The 17099-nt window shown below is 35.5% G+C and overlaps 3 protein-coding genes across 3 annotated transcripts; 2 read left to right on the top strand and 1 right to left on the bottom strand.

Moving 5' to 3' along the window:
* The first annotated feature begins 2288 nt into the window (after positions 1–2288).
* On the top strand, positions 2289–3155 carry LOC136067034 (cysteine-rich receptor-like protein kinase 14). Its single transcript, XM_065772253.1, has one exon. It carries the CDS (start codon positions 2289–2291, stop codon positions 3108–3110), a length of 822 nt encoding a protein of 273 aa, XP_065628325.1. The 3' UTR covers positions 3111–3155.
* Positions 3156–3945: 790 nt separating this feature from the next.
* LOC112033401 (chaperone protein dnaJ 11, chloroplastic) lies at positions 3946–4828 on the bottom strand. Its single transcript, XM_024066167.2, has one exon. It carries the CDS (start codon positions 4753–4755, stop codon positions 4240–4242), a length of 516 nt encoding a protein of 171 aa, XP_023921935.2. The 5' UTR covers positions 4756–4828; the 3' UTR covers positions 3946–4239.
* Positions 4829–14418: 9590 nt separating this feature from the next.
* Positions 14419–15316, top strand: LOC112016377 (heavy metal-associated isoprenylated plant protein 47). Its single transcript, XM_024048938.2, has 3 exons — positions 14419–14527; positions 14642–14720; positions 15020–15316. The coding sequence occupies exons 1-3, from the start codon at positions 14522–14524 to the stop codon at positions 15169–15171; spliced, it is 237 nt and encodes a 78-aa protein (XP_023904706.1). The 5' UTR covers positions 14419–14521; the 3' UTR covers positions 15172–15316.
* The last annotated feature ends 1783 nt before the right edge of the window (positions 15317–17099 follow it).

The following is a 17099-nucleotide window of genomic DNA, read 5'->3' as shown; positions in this document are numbered from 1 at the left end:
TTTGCTGATGAGGTGCACACTGATCAGACCACTAAGCTTGCATCAAAGAACATGATTGACTCAACAGTCTTGGAGATGATTGAATCCATGCCACATCATGAGTTCTTCATCTAGGATCATTGAGGAAGTCAGTTCTGCAATATAGGAGGTTGTTACTCATCCTTGCCACGTGTACAGAGTCCAATAAATTCAAATAACCATTTTGGCGCCAATAGTAAAGTTAGTTATTTTTCTTGTGTATATAAACAGAGCAATGTATAGATGTTCATTCATTCAATTCATTTCATTGTAGTTCACAATTCAATCAATGAAATACTCTCCATTCTATTTAGACTCTCTGTTTCTTTTCATAAACACTATTAGTATTTTCATAAATTAAACAAGAATTGTGATTTTTTTTTCCCAATTTATTGTATGAGATCACTAGCTATGACCATGTTTGATTTTTTTGGGGATAAGTCGATAATTACAACAGGAGGAAAGATTTAAACCCTAGATGTGATAGACATACTAGGAGTTATTAATTAGTTAAATTACAAGACTCTTGACGAGGGAAATCATTATTAATTCACTATCACCATATTTGAGATTTAATATAGGTGGATCACCATGTATATAATTGACTTGATTTGGAATTACTTATCCAGGGAAGAACTGTCCATTATGTTAAATATATGGCCATATTTACACGATCGACTGCATTTCTAGCTTGAAAAGTAAGAACTCATTCCCCAAAGAAAAATCTTTACCAGCCTTTCCACTCGGAAAGTTCAACAAACATCACTTTTATTTGTAAGGTCTGGAAGAAAAATGGCCCACTGGGTGGTGCCTACCACTTTTACTTGTACTTTCGGAATGCTTACTAGTTACTACAAAGACATTATGTGGTCCATTTTGACACAGACATTCTTGTTTTCGTTGACTGTTCTCGGGCACTCATAAACGAATGGTTGTAGCTCTGCCGTTTTGGAAAAATCTGAATGAGTGCATGAATTTGACAAGAAATTTTAAATATGACCTCACTATTCATTCACGTCTTCGTCAACCATGCATTATTCGGTTCAAAGCTTTGAATTGATCATAAAATAAATGAATTAAAAGATGACTGATTGATGCATTCTTCTCACTTGAAAAATTTTGAAAATTATAAACATTATAAGAGGCATTCACATGTGTAAGATAAAAGAAGGGATATCACCACAAATAAATAAATAAAACTCTTATATGTATTTCAATTAATACTCTGCCTTGTAAGGATTCAGTTTTTAGTAAAATACTCTCTAAAACAAGGAATAAAGAGCATATGACAAGTTGTGATTTTAGGCTTCTTCCCCAATTTCTTGAAAAATATTAAAGTGCAGCTCATGATTTGTTATATAACTTGATCTTTTTTAAGCAAAACAAGATTTTTATCAAAACTTGGTCCTATATTAATTGTGGACTCTAATATTATATATTCTCTTGATGGATGAATATATATAGAACATAAAAAGTTATATTTATTGAGTATAAACTTTTAGGCTACTAGCGCACGAAAATATTACATTATAATTCATGGGAAAGAAATTCAATTGCACGCTTCTTTTTTATTTTTTTTATGATGAATGAATTTTGTCCTTACCATTTTGGAATTCATTGAAATTGAATTCGTTCCCAGCCAATAACTTAAAGCATAATAATTATTTGTTTATAAATATAAATATAAATATTGAACTTTTCTCTCCCTAAACATAACCAAATAGTTATTGAAATCTTTTGGATGAAGTAACCAAAAAAAATATATTAATTTTTTTTTTCATGAGATCTATAAATAGTATAAAAGAAATCATGCTTATTAACAAGTTTCTATTTAAATTTTTAGTTATTGAAATCTTCTAGACGGAGTAACCAAAAAAAAAATATTAAAATATTTTTCTCATGAGATCTATAAATAGTATAAAAGAAATCATGCTTATTAACAAGTTTCTATTTAAAATTTTAATTCTTTTTTAAGATCTTTATTGAAAACATGCTTATAATAATAGGTTGCTTCGTAGCAATATTTAATCCGCGACAATTATGATTATAATTTCCACACAAGCATGTCCATGTCAACGTCAGAGGAACCATGAAAATGGGCTGTTCCAAACTACAAATTTTCAATATGATTATAATTTCCACACAAGCATGTGCATGTCAACGTCAGAGGAATTAGTCAATGTAGAAAGTAGACACATGCATTGAACAGGAATGATATATATTGCTATATTAAAATTCTTCAAACCTACAACTGCAGAGGAACTATGAGAATGGGCTGTTCCAAACTACACATTTTCTTCTATTTTGCTCTCATTCATCTTGTTATTCCCACAGCTGCCCAAATCTGTTATGAGACTGGTAACTACACCAGTAACAGTACTTATAGGGCCAACCTCGATGGCCTCCTGACCTCCATCATTAACAACACCAAAATCGATTATGGGTTTTACAATTTCTCTGCTGGTGAATCTCCGAACAAAGTATACGCTATTGCACTTTGTTCTGGAGACGCTTCCCCCAGCGTATGCCGTAGTTGTATCAATGAGTCAAGATACGAACTACTGCAAGCTTGTCCAAACCAAAAGGAGGCTATCCATTGGGCTTGGCGCAAAAACTATTGTTTAATTCGATACTCATACAAATCCATATTTAATATTTTGGCAACTGACCCTAAAAGAGGGTCATACAGAGTAGCCAACGCCGTAGATGTAGAAGCTTTCAACAACGTGCTAGGACCCTTGTTAGATAGCCTAAGAAAACGTGCTGCAAAAGGAAACTCTACTCGCAAGTTTGCTCTACAGAGTGTGCCTGCCCCAAACTTTCAAACCATATATTCACTTCTGCAGTGCACCCCCGATTTGAGCGAGCTGGATTGCAACACTTGTCTGCAGGTTCTTCAGGGTTATACTTCATCATGTTGTAATGGAAAGCAAGGAGGAATATTTCGAACACCCAGCTGCGTTCTAAGGTATGAGACATACAGTTTTTATGACCCTTCTGCTGAGTCACCGCCACCACCACCACCATTGCCACCACCAACTGCAGCATCACCACCACCGGAATTGCCGACAAGTACACCAGGTATGCACTGATGTTGTTTCATGACTCTTTTTTTTTTTAACTGGTGTTTCATAACATAGATGTTGACTTAATTATCTTCTTTGGTTTTTTTTTTTTTTTTTTTTGAGAACTGGTCAGAAAATTTTATTTATTTGAGCATTATTTCTTAACTCCTCCTTTAAATATTATGCATGAATTTGTTGAGTTATTTTGAATTTGACCGTATTAGACCTCATATACATGGGTACACAACTGTATTTGCTATGTGGCAACTCATAAGTAATGAAAATAAAATGGTGTGTCCATGATTCACCATTCATGAGTCACCATGTATAAAGTTGTGACTAAAATTGATCCAGGAAGATATGTCCATTAGTAAATTGTGGCCATATTTACACGTCGACTCATTTACTGCTTGAAAAGTAAAAACTCATTCCCAAAGAAAAACTTTGCTTGCCTCCACTCAAAAGTTCACAAACATCACTTTTATTTGTAGGTTTGGAAGAAAAATACATGGTTTTAGTCCCGAACCATTCAATAAACTGTTAAAGGGTGGTGGTTTAAAGTTTTGAAGATCGGATGGAGGTTGAACCAAGGTTTGAACATTGATGACGTCATAAATTAATTAATTTTTTCTAAAAGATAAATAAATATATTAAGGTTGCGTTTTGTTTTGGGTGGAAAACCATTTTAGAAATGATTTTTTTGTAATTTCGGGTGTTTGGTTGCGCATGGAAAATAAATTTTCCGAAATGCATTTCAATTGACCGTGGTGATTGGGTGTAAATCCATTTCCGTTTTTATTTTTACCTTCAAATCCCATTTTTCGAAAAAACAGAGAGAGAGAGAGAGAGGAGAGAGAGAGAGTTAGTAAAACGTATGTCGGTATGATATTGTTTTGCGGTATTACACGTTTATACAGTAGCTTCAGAATTCGGAACAGTACCTCAGGCGACAATACATGATCCTAAGGTAAGTAAGGATAGGTCACTCATACATAGGTCGAGGAAAAATATGTACAGTACAATAATCAACTCAGGCCATGCAGTAATATTAGTATAACTATATACTCTATATATATACTACTCCGGATTAGTTTTTGAACTCGGTAACTTGACACAGTGAGTCAATTCAACCACCGGTTACTACTGGTACGTACTACTACCAACACTGGTCCGTCTCCCAATTCTTGCGGGTGTATTTAGAGAATCCAGACGACGCCGTCGAAGGCTGGTACCTTCGGATATTAATCCTGCGATCATAGTCGGCGCGTTTCTCTGGGTCCGATAAGGTGGAGTAAGCAGCATGGACTTTCATGAACTCGCCTCCTCCTGACGTGTCCTTAGGATTGGTGGAGATCGCCACGTCGGGGTGACACGTCCTCGCCAATCGACGGTACGCCGATTTTATCTCGTGACACGTGGCTCCCGTGGATATGCCGAGGACCTGGTACGGCGATGAAGTGCACGCTGCTGCGGCGGCGGCGGCCATGTTGGGCAGATACGACGACGACGACGTAGTATATTTATTGGTGCAAGTTTCAGCTGATGATGACGTGGTGGTTGCGGCGAAAGCTAGGGGTGGTGGGAATCTGACACGTGGCGAGGCGTGAGCTGGGTAGAGAGGCTCGGCCAAGAATTTTGGAGGAGTCAGAAAGGAAGAAGGGGAAGAGAGCATGGTACGGTGTAAAAGTGTGGTGTTGAGAGTTGAGACTTGAGAGAGAGAGAGAGAGAAAGAGCTACGTGGGGGCCTGAGGCCTTGGATTTTATTATTTAAATAGATAAAGTGGGAGAGAGGATTGGGTTTAACTAGGGTTAAGAGTTAACTTGTGTGTGGTTCAGTTCAATCCCAAGAAATGCTTATCCACAAAGTTCGGGTTGGGGGGAGGCTGAGTCAGCTAAAAGATTTATCTATTTTCATTATGAATTTTTGTCTCAATTTTTATTAAAATTCATTGAAGTGATCCATTATAAAAATCAGTTTGACATTAATTTATTACTTATCTTCGTCACTCACAAATAATTACATAATTTATAATCGTATAGTTATAACATAAAATAAGTACTTTTATATTTTGTAGATGAGAAACACCGTTAAAAATAAATTTACAAGATTCCTTCAAAATTGTTACTTATTAGGCTTGGTTATATTGTGAAGACAAATTTATATATAACCTTTTAACAACACTTGTGTTAAGTGTTTATTTAATTGTTTTTTATTATTTTATTATTTCTAAAGTTTACTGTAAGGTCACGATTTGTAGCTCAAGTCCAAAAGATATAGAATGTGAGTCCGATAAGGCCAATACAATGAATTTGTAGAAAACAGGGAAAAGAGCTGGACTATTTGCGAATTGAACAACGCCTAATAAGAATTTAAAAGATGAATAAGTACAAAAACACACATAAAACTCAATTAAATTGGTGTCCGAGAAGATGAACTATAAATTGAACTACTCTTCCTGAAAGTTAATATAGTCCTTAGTGTTACAGTAATTCTTTTTCTCTCCTTTTTCACTCTCATTTCCGATCTTTCTCTTATGGGAGGTCTTTTACATTATATAATTTCCTTTCAGACCATCTTGATCGTACACTTGTTAATTATTTAAGCCTTCACTTAAGTATATGTCCAATCAGACATCTTCTTTGGCTCTCTGTGAATAGTGATGGTTGAGACTGCACTGTTCAGGGGTTTTCTACACATAAATGCGACCAGAAAAGTTGCTACAGTGCATTTAATGCGGTGGTAGTAGCTTTTCTTTTAGATATTTCTGTGTCCTTATCACCTTTGTACGAGTCTAAAGTTCATCCTTATCGTTGGAACTTCCTAGAGGATCACCTAAACCGCCTAAGTACCTGCTTGACTGTTATCCATCATATTCGAAAAGGATATACTTTTCGGACTATATTCTTCCATCCTTTCCTTACGTGATTCTCAACTTTGGGGCCTCCTCTAATCATTTGCTCCTCTTCAGACATGCTCACATCCTCGAATAGGGCCCAAAGCCTAATATACAAATTTGGGCTCTCATCCCCACAACAGCCCCTCAAAATTTTAGTTTTTCCCTCGCATCTGAGGAGAAAAAGTGAGATTTTGACCTACCACAGAAATGAGAGCTAGAAATGTAAAAATACCAAAGTTTACACGTGTAGGAGCATAGTTTTAGGTGCTTCATCATTGCTACTGACGTTTTGGAATTCGTGAAGCGTCATTAATTGCTCCAGGCAGTGTTATGTCTTTAATATCCAACGTTGAAACATTGATCCAACGGATGACATTTTTCCTCAGGGTTTGGGCGGGATAACTCCCACTCATTTTCTACCCCCTATATAAAGCTTCAAAGGAGATCATTTTTCCTTTACTTCACAATCTCTTAGACTCTCCAGCGAACTCAAGCATTTAAACTCACAAAACCCATTGAATCATCGAAATTTTATTTCTTTAGAAATCTTTGAAAACCCTTCTGTAGATTTCAAGGATCACCTTCCACCTTAGTTCGTGTAAGTTCTACTTCTTCGAACCCTTCTTTTTCTCCTCGGCCTTCAAATTCTCATTTCCCAGTTGTCATTTTCAGTATTTTCTATTTTTATTGATCCGAGATGGGTAGATTTAAGTATTTAGTGGACAGTCCTGTCCTTATAGAAACGTATCACATACCGCAGGAAGTAGTCCTGCGGTATTGTCCTCCGGAAGGAGTAGCAACAGACCGAGATGTGGGAGAAGTCATAATCCCTATGATAGCCTTCATAGAAGGAGGAATGACTCTCCCCATGGGTCACATTACAAGAGATTACCTTCGTAACCATAGGTTTTGTCCCCACCAATGTGCACCTAACCTCTTTAGGATCCTATGAGCGATTGATGCTCTGAACCAACACTTAGGCTTGGGGCTCACCTGGCTCGACATAGTACATATGTACGAGTGTCATAAACAAAAAAAGGTGTGATTTTATCTTAAATCCCGATCCGACGTAGTTCGGCTCATCTCCTCTCTTCCCAGGTCTAACAAGGGGATGAAAGACGACTACTTGATTGTCTTGGGAGCGTGGCATGATGGTCTTCATTACCCAACCCAACCAGGAGAGCCAGGTGGGATATCTTAGATTTAGGTTCCCTAACAATAGATTTAGGTTCTTCATCCTTAGCTCTACTCTACTTCTCATTGTCTTAGTGCTTTATTATTCGCTTGTATGTTCTTCCTCTCTTTTTTTTTCTTTTTTTTTTTTTTTGTGTGTGGTTTTACAATAGACTTTCAAGCTTCTGACTATGCTTAGCTCTGTTGTGGTGTTAACAGATAGAAGGCATGTAGCTCCTCAGCTAAGTTTGACCAATGTAGTAGCCCTCAACTTCTTGCTCAGATCTCAGATTTTTGTAAGTGAAGACGGGTAACTTCGGGCTGTCAATTTAATTTTGGATTTCAAACCCTTTTCAAACACATTTCAAGAGGTCGGCAACGCTATAAGGGCGAACAATTATCGGCTGGCCTGGATAGACGTATCTCGACCTAATTTTTCAGCACCATACGACCTTCCACCAGTAGATCACCCAGTCCCCCAGGTGTTCCTTTGATCGCCCCACCAATTCAACAAGTACCCCTCAGAGTAACAGCGGCCAAAGAAGGAATTGTCTTTTCTACTTCCTCACTTGAAGAAGAAATTGACAAATTTCAATTCAAAGAAGAGGAAGCACAGGGAGTAGAAGCAATTTTAATATGGGAGGCAGAAGAAGAACCGGATAGATATTCAAGTGTTCAGGCCCCTATTCTTGTAATCACTTGCTTGGAAGACACTTCAGACGAAGAAGCAGAAGATATGGCCCCGAAAACAGATGGCAAGAGTTTAAAGGAACTCATGAAGGGGAGGACTAAAGTGTTGACCCCAAAAGAAGCCAACAAGTCCAATCCATCAGCGAATCTTCCTCCTCCCTTTCCTCAGCTTCCTGCTGACCTCGGGCTTAAGCCAATCTCGGAACTAAAGAAGAAAATGCCAAATGAAGCCCTTGAGGAAGGAAATGTGGGCCCTTCAAAGGGAAACAAGCAGCAGAAAGTAGTTAAAGACTAGTGAAGCAGAAGGTTTTCTTCTATTGAAAGCCAAAAGGATCCTCTCGCGGCTAATGTGCACCAAGGACTGTGTATTTGGTCTCCTAAACTGGAGCTAGATGGTGCTCCTCTCCCTTGGGACACCTCAGTCAGAAACTATCAAGAAAGGCAGGCAGGTCTTATTGTTGTGGGCTTGGAGCAACCACTTCTCCTACCAAGAGATATGGATGCTTACAGGCGCTTCAGTCAGTAAGAACTTTTCCTATCCCTTAAAAGGGACCTGGCTATAGTAAGTGATTCGATCCGTTTCTCTAAGTAAACATTCGATCATTTTTACTCATTCCTCTTCTTTGTTTTACATTAAACTTTCGGATATGTAGATTACCCAACAAGTTTACGTGGCCAAAAAATGGAATAAGGATGCCCACAATGAAGCCAAAGCGGAGGCTCATTCTCGGTCCGAGACTGAGAAAACTTTGAGTAATCTTAAGGAGGATTATGCTAAGCTATTCGAGTAGCTGAAAGAGGCGATTAGGGCCAGGGATAGTGCTGATGCTGGCCTCAAGAATGCTAAAAAGCAAGTCAAAGATCAACGCCAACAGTTGCATTTAACTGAAATTAATCTAGAAACAGAGAGGCAACTGGTGAAGGGTCTTTGAGCTAAGCTTCAGAAGGCCAGGGAGCCTACCCAACTAGCCAAATAGGCAGCCGAGGTTGAGAAGCAAGTAGCATATAAGCTTGGGGTAGAAGAGACTCAAGTCAGACTCACAGAGGAGCTCTCTATAGTATGCAGGGAATACTAGGATGTATCTTGTGGTAAAGCCCTTGATGCTGCTGGGGTCCCTGTAGACTCTGACTTGAGGTAACCTGGGAGAGTCTATTACGATCCTAACCTTCGCGAACTCCGAGGCCCTGACTCTTCTCATCCTCAACAAGCTCCAGAGGTATCAGAGTGGCCATTGGTTGACCAAGCCCCTCTTGCTCCCCTTGAAGCTCCTAAGGAATCCGACCAAGCTGGCAGCCAAGGTAGGAAAGTCGAGGATCTTCAGGATAAGGGTAAGGTCCAGAGTAAGAAGAAAACTCTTGAACCCAAAGATCAAGCCTCAGATGCTGCTGCCTCCCAGCCAAGCCAGCCTATTGACCCTTTGGCTTCCAAGACGAAGAGTTAGATAGTAGGACCTTTGTTGTTTTTATTTGTTTTTGCTTTTTTTTTTTTTTTAGTTAATGTTGTATGGGACTGAAAAATACTTTCTTCTTGATCAATGAAAGCGTTCTGCTTTTATTTTCTATATCTTCACTGTACACACTATAAGATTTATTGTTATTGTAGATACTGTTGATCTATTGCTACTTTAACTTGAGCAGACTCCACAACAATATCATGCTAATAATGCAAATAACTTAACTAAATACTGGCAAAAATTGGGTTGTATAAGAATTAGTAGTGAACTTAGTAAGCAATGGAAGGTATAGGTGTCTTTTATATTCTCTAATACTTAAGCAAATAATTAAGTACTCTACCTTACTTGGGGGTGTTAATCTAAGGACTTGATTAACTGTATAACATTTACAAAGAACAAAATTGAGCGTTAATTTTAAACTGAGTATATGGTCTGAGAGGCTTAACATGAGTTAGAATCCGTTTAAACGCTTATAAAAGGTGTAATGGAGTATTAACTAACTCATATTATCTGGTCCAAGGACTTCAGGTATGATTAAGTTTAAGTTTAAACACTTATAAGAACTATAATAGAGTGTTAACTAATCCATATCATCTGGTTCGAGAACTTCAAGCATAATTAAATTTAAGTTAGACACATATAAGAACTGTAATAGAGTGTTAACTAACCCATATCATCTGGTCCGAGGACTTCAGGCATGATTGAATTTAAGTTTAAACACTTATAAGAACTGTAATGGAGTGTTAACTAACCCATATCATCTAGTTTGAGGACTTCAGGCATGATTGAATTTAAGTTTAAACACTTATAAGAATCGTAATGGCAAAAAATACAAAACCTTTATTAATAGAGAAACATATTAATCAAGGAAAAAACTCATTTAATAATAATACCTTTTAAGGTTGTTTACATTCCATGGGCGTGATATTACATGACCTTCTAAGTCTTCTAAAAAATATGCCCCGATGCTAGCCCCTGAGGTAATACGGTATGGCTCTTCCTAATTAGGTCCTAACTTTCCCCAAGTTGGGTTTTTTGTAGTGCCCACAACTTTCCTTAACACTAGATCACCAGGTGTTAAAGGCCTTAACTTTACGTTGGCATCATAACCTTGTTTGAGCTTTTGTTGGTAATATGCCAATTGGACCATTGCATTTTCCCTCCTCTCTTTAATCAGGTCCAAATTCTTCTCTAGCTGTTCATTATTGCTACTCAGACNATACTAAAAAGTACACCAATAAAGAAACCTTGTATAAGTCCAAGGCCAGCTACAAGCAGCTGGCCATAGACTGAGGCTACACTAACGTAGCTAAGAAAAGACCCAAACTAAACAATTATCTCTGTAAAGAAAACTTGTATAAGTCCCAAGGCCAGCTACATGCAGCTGGCCATAGACTGAGGCCACACTAACGTTGCTAAGAAAAGACCCATACTAAACAATTGTCTTCTTGGATAATTTAATTTATTTATTTGTTTGCTCGTTTTCTGTGGAGTTGTTTTCTAATATAATAGTTTTTTTTTTTAATAATGTAGAAACTAATAATAATTCAAAATTGTATTACTGAACGTGATTGAAAACGAGATATATATTTTCACAAGACATTAAAATAATATATTTCCTAAAAAATTTGCTACCAGTTTTTATTTTAAAGAGGAACAAAATCAGTGAAACGCCTTATTAATTATATTCTGGGCACAGTTTTTGAGTTGTCTACTTTTGATTTTAGACCACACAAGAAAAGAAGTCATTGGTTTTCATATGGCGGTAAAAAGAAAATAGGAAGAGGAATATTGGTAAATTACAAATCAACAATTATTTACTGAGATTATTATAAGTTTAAGATTATATTATTACAATTTTAGGATGCAAGAGTAAAAAAACTTTAATACAAACGATTAGTTGAGTAGCTTTTCGGTTTTGTATAAATCCGGATTGGTTCTTAACTTTCCCTCGATAGCTATCTAGGATTTTGAGATAGCATACCCTCTAAAATACTATGCATGAATTTCTCAAGTTATTTTTTTTGAATATGACCATATTCATTACCTGGTCACATGACTTTATTTCTGGCTTAATTAAACTTAAAAACTCATTCCCCAAAGAAAAAGCTTAAATTACTTACCTTTCCACTCGGAAAGTTCAACGTACAACCCTTTTATTTGTACGGTGGAAGTCCATCTGATCTGGAAGGAAAATGGTCCACTGGGCGGAGTCTGAGTGTCTCGCTACTTTACAACTACTGCCTAGAGAAAATCGCGTAAGATCATTTGTTCAAAAGTATATGGTGTGAACTCCTTGTTGTTCAACACTTCAACGTAGACAGAAGAAACTATATATATTATTGGGTGTCGTTACCTTCGCACCACTTTCGATCTCAGAATTGAATATTAGGTTGTCTTAAATAAGAACATATTTCCTTAACATTATTAAAAATGTACATAGAGAGAGAGAGAGAGAGCCCATCGCCGGCAACCCACAAGCCGTCGAGCCACCGATCGCCAAGAACCTTCGACCCACCGCCACGAGCCGTCGACCCATGAACCCAAAGCCCAGAGCCTTCGACCCACGACCCACCGATCTTTGACCCAGAGTCGGCGACCTAGAGTTTGCTGCCTTCGCCAGAAACCCACGAACCGATCTCGCTCTCTCTGTGATTTTGATTTCTGTGTGATTTTGATTTTTGTTGTTGTGGTGGTGTGGGTGGTGGTGTTTTGGTGGTTGTGGCTTTTGATTGCCGGAGTTTGCTGCCGTGGGTTGAATTGGAGTTTCGGTGGTGTGCGGTGTTGGGATTTGGCTGTGATTTGTTTTGTGGATTGGGATTTGGCTATGATTTTGAAATTTTCTGTAATAAAATTTGTTTGGATGCTAAGAAAATAGCTGAGAAAATGTGAAAAATTTGTAGGAAAATAGCATTTTCATAATAGAACTAAACACATGAAAATATTTTCTATAACAATTTTCATAATGCAACCAAACACTTGAAAATATTTTCCTTTCTCGAAAATAGCATTTCCAGAAAATATTTATTTTCCGGAAAATATTTTACGGGAACCAGACGCAGCCTAAATTAGTAAAAGGAGAAAAATTACTAAAATAGCCAAAATAAATATCAAAATTTATCTTTCAAATGTATTTTTTATATCATAACTTACATAAGACAAATACGAAATATAAAATTACAAGCAAACATAAATTAGATATCAAGTTTCTTAATCAAGGGAGTTAATAACATAATGAAAATTGTTTTAATTTATGGTTAGGTTCAAGTTACACCTAGTATAACTCTAAGCAATGTTACATTACCCAATAACTTGTTATAAAATTCATATTTTGAAAATCTCATCGTTGAAATAAATATTCTATATATTCTTAAAACTCATGCCAATTTTCATGTCAATTGGATGTTATTTATCATTCGATCTATAAACTTATCTTTTATGCATTGTTTTAAACTACAAAAATTTGAATTTAAATAATTGTTTGATGACATGGTTATTAATTTTTGATCACCTTGAAATTTTGCAAGCATAGAGAATATATGAATATAATGTAATCTAATGGTAAATTTGTCAAAATTCATATTGAATTAAAAAATGGTTTTAAACTACACCTGGTGTAACTCTAAAGAGTTACACATTTTTTAAATCATTGGATTTAAATAGATCCAATGTTTAAAAAAAGACTATAATTATTACAAATATTTTGATTAAAATCTAATTAATTACCCTCATTTGTTACCTTTTAAACCTATCTCTAAACCCAAAAAAAGTTTGACTTTTGACTCTCTCTCTCTCTCTCTCTCTCTCTCTCTACATTTCTCTCTCTTTCTCTTCTGGCCGTCCGTCCCATCAGAGGCCTTATCAGTACTCAAGTGGTTCACTCTGATCAACGTTGCCCTGCTAAGGGGTTATATCCCCATTAATGCGGCCAGGGAAGTTAGGTGAATGCATTAAATGCGAGGGTGACAGCTTACTTTGAGCCTGGTCTTTCCCAAAAATCATCCTTGTCAGGCCGAGGATGAGGAGGTCCTCCGCGTGGATTGGGAAAAGAGACTTTCCCCAATTTAGCCTTGAATAGTCAGTATTCCTCGGCGTGGGCCTTGGGCCTGCTACACGATGGGTCGAGGCTATCAGGGCCACGGGCCCCACATAAACATTTGATTGATGACATAGCTATTGATTTTAGATTTTATTGAAATTTTGCAAGTATAGAAGATATAAGAAAAAAATGTAATCTAAAAGTGAATTTTTCAAAATTCACATCTAATAAAAAATATACATATTAAGTGGAGTTGTAAACTTAGTCTACAACTAAGTTTATTACTAAATTTTGTCCAAAGTTTAATTACATTGGTCCAAAAAAAATTAGTATATCTTCTCAAAAAAAAAAAAAAATTATTATGGTTGCAAATTTTTTTAAGGGTAAAATATTCATAAAATTTCTATGTAATAATTACTTTTTACAATTTATGGTGGTCCTGTGACCACCCTACATTCAACGTGGAACCGCCCTATATCCTTCTATTGCTATAATTTTTCTAGTTTTACATCATACTTTACCTTTGTTTTCCATATAATTATCATGTGAAAATGGGGAAAAAAATGAGAGGAAGAAGTAGAAGCACGCAATCACAAAACAGTAGATTGGTATTTGACTAATTGTATTCTAAGATTAATTTGATGAAAATTGGAGAAATTTAACAGAATTGAGTCTCTAGTCTAAACGTAACCCTGTCATTTATAGTGGAAAAGACAATTTACATTTAAATATTTCTTTCGTTGTGGATTTTTTTTTTTGTCCTCATTTTCTTTGGTAGTTAAATAACTCATATTTACCTTATGGTTTGAAGTTTGTCTTTTAACTTTGTTTCTAGAAAAGTGTTTTGTTTGTTTGAGGTGCGCTTAATTGCTATGGAAGTTTGCATTTGTACTATTAGTCAACTTCATTGAATTCACTATTAAAGTCCAAAAAGGCGTTCTCCATGCTATAGCTGAGAAATAGACATATTCACATGAATGAAAAATCAGGTAATTTAGAATTTGGGTGAACAAAACATGCCGAAGACCACAAGTCAAGAAGAAGATAACAACGTTGTTACCTTATAGGAGACGTTTGGGGCCTCTATATAAGTGTAGACTTCGTCTTGAATTTTTCTCACATTAGAAGAAATTTTCAGTAGTATACTTTCTTAGCTTTTGGTGCCAACAACATCAAATTGTCAATATGACGGTATTATTTGCAATCATAATTCATATATTGCTTCTTTTCTTCTTCTTCTTTGTTTTATATTTACAAAAAAAAAAAAAAAAAATCTCATGACCTCTTTCATGGTTTGATTTGCAGCAAAAGATTGTGATGAAGGTTCAAATGAATTGCCAAAAATGCCAGACTAAGGCACTCACTGTTGCTGCTGAAGGAAACGGTTAGTGTTATGGATCATAAAGTTTTATCATGTGTTTCAAAAATATGATAATTGACACATACTTACGCACTTCTTACTATATTCTTATACCTATGTGACTTTGACTTACAATTTGTACAAAGTTTTGCCATCTTTCATCATCATATTTTGGTGACGTTCAACATTCTTTGTTAACCAAGTTTTCTTAGAAGTGGAAACATCTTGGGAGTATATTCTCAAATGTGTCAGATCACATAATAAAAATTATAAATAAAATATGTTAAAAGTGTAGACTTAAATTATATATTTTTCCTTTGCAGGTGTGAACTTTGTGGGATTAGAAGGAGCAGAAAAAGATAAAGTGGTGGTAATTGGTGATGGAGTTGATGCTGCAAGGTTGGCTACTACTATGAGGAAGAAGGTTGGGCAAACTGATATTATTAGTGTAGCAGAGGTGAAGAAAGGAAACTAAGTTGGAAAGCCATATACATGTACTCTTTGGCTAATAAAATTCCTTCTAAAGGACACAACCTTTTCTTTTACTTTGTTGTCAACCAGGAGAGAGAGATGTATATTGGCAAGGTGTTAATGTAATATAAACATTCTCTTTGCTTTTTTGTGTGTGTGTGGGGTAATTTTGGCATCCTCTATCAACATTTTGAGCATTTGGGCCCATTTAGTACATGTGTTTAAATAACAGTTTTCAATTTTTTTGAAAATACGTGTGGGTGAAAAAAGTGTGGGAATATGTGTAATGTTATTTAAAAACTGAAAACATGTGTTTAAATTCGCATATCAAATAGAGCCTTAGAGAATTTAATGTCTTTGGCAAATAAGGAATCTATTTTTTAAATAAAATTTTTATTTGCTAATTAATTAATTAAGAATGAAAAATAAATGGAAGGTATTATAAGTGAGAGTTCCAAAACTCACCTAAATAGGAGTTTGACTTACCTTTAGTACTTTTTTAACTGGATGTTGGTTTTTTGTTTTAAAAACACAATAGCAAGTGGTAGTGGGTTTTAATCTTCACATTCTATTTAGTTAGTGGTTGATGTAGCAATTTCTTATTAAAACAAAAGGAGATTCCAGTTAAAAAAGTACTGCAGGTAAGCCAAACCCCCTAAAAAGAAATACTTTCAAGCATCAATTATTATGCGTTTTAAAAATGGGCACTGAGAGTACAATTCCTAGCCCACATGTAAAACTTGATGAAGTTCTAGTAACACCATAAATGATAAAAACTTTATAAAAGAGTTCAGTTTTAATGAAATCAAAGTAATAAGCTGTGTGATTGAGGCAAAAAGGAAAGAAGAAATAAGTAAATGAACAGCCTATGGTCCATTTACAACCAAGCCCATTTTGAATCTCATTTCAATACCAAATTATGGTTTCGGTGGGCTTTTAGCCCATAAGCCTCCAAGTTTAATGGGCCAAACCAATACATTGATTGTGTGAAAACTACAAATACAAGCTTATCCTATTAAGGACTGGTTATTAACAAACAAACACACATTAACATAATCCATTATATTACTTATAATTTCAATATTAACAAGTGATTGCTATCCACTATTGCGTGCTAAAAAAATTATACCCCAACCAAATCAAGCTTTATTAGATACTTAAAAAACTGGTTGTGCTTGCCCACAAAGTCAAAAAATGCTAACATATTCTAGATGTGGATGCAAACAAATTTAGAAAATAAATTTTCAGGTAATATTGTATAACAAGTGACCTTCCTTGGGATCCTCAAAGTGACATTAATTTAGAGCATTCTCATCAACACTTCTAAAAAATTTAGCATTTTCTATCTTAAAAACTAATTTTATAATATATACATCATTTTACAATATCTCTTCCATCAAAATTTCTATTTTTTTAACACTCCATTTAAATATTTTTTCTTTATTATTTTTTATTCATTTTTTATTTTTCCTCTTTCTCTCCTCTATCTCTCTCTTTCTCTCCTTTGTCTCTCTCTTTATTAAACAAATAATTTTTTTTATGGAGCTGGATTGCAAAATGAATAAGATTTAAAAGCTTTGATGGAGTATGCTTTTTGATCTTTTGATGCTAAAATTTAGCATTTATAGCATTTGAGAGTGTTGATGAGAATGCTCTTAGGCGTTGGTCACCATACTGAAGTTCTTCCTGTTTGTTTCTAGGCTCAATCAAGCTTTTTTTTTTCTTATTTATTTTTAATTTTCTCACATGCTGAATTAAATTCCCTCAAGCATTGTATCTAAAAAAAAAAAAAAAAGCCCTCAACCACATTAATATCGACCTGTATTACTGTATAAGAAGTTAATAGCTCTGACCACAGGATTGTGTATGAGACTTTGAACATAAGACATTTGGGTGAAAAAAGAAATCAAATAAAATGTTCAAATGCAGTGG

The sequence above is a fragment of the Quercus suber genome, unplaced genomic scaffold (genome assembly GCF_002906115.3).
Source record: "Quercus suber isolate HL8 unplaced genomic scaffold, Cork oak 2.0 scaffold_55, whole genome shotgun sequence".
In the NCBI taxonomy this organism is placed as follows: domain Eukaryota; kingdom Viridiplantae; phylum Streptophyta; class Magnoliopsida; order Fagales; family Fagaceae; genus Quercus; species Quercus suber.
This window is presented reverse-complemented; position numbering and strand designations above follow the sequence as displayed.

What these genes read in the sequence shown, in the direction of transcription:
- LOC136067034 (XM_065772253.1), top strand. Translation starts at nt 2,289, where the DNA reads ATGGGCTGTTCCAAACTACACATTTTCTTCTATTTTGCTCTCATTCAT.
- LOC112033401 (XM_024066167.2), bottom strand. Translation starts at nt 4,755, where the DNA reads ATGCTCTCTTCCCCTTCTTCCTTTCTGACTCCTCCAAAATTCTTGGCC.
- LOC112016377 (XM_024048938.2), top strand. An exon ending in TGTTGCTGCTGAAGGAAACG is followed by an intron (nt 14,721 to 15,019) that starts GTTAGTGTTATG and finishes TTTCCTTTGCAG; the next exon opens with GTGTGAACTTTGTGGGATTA.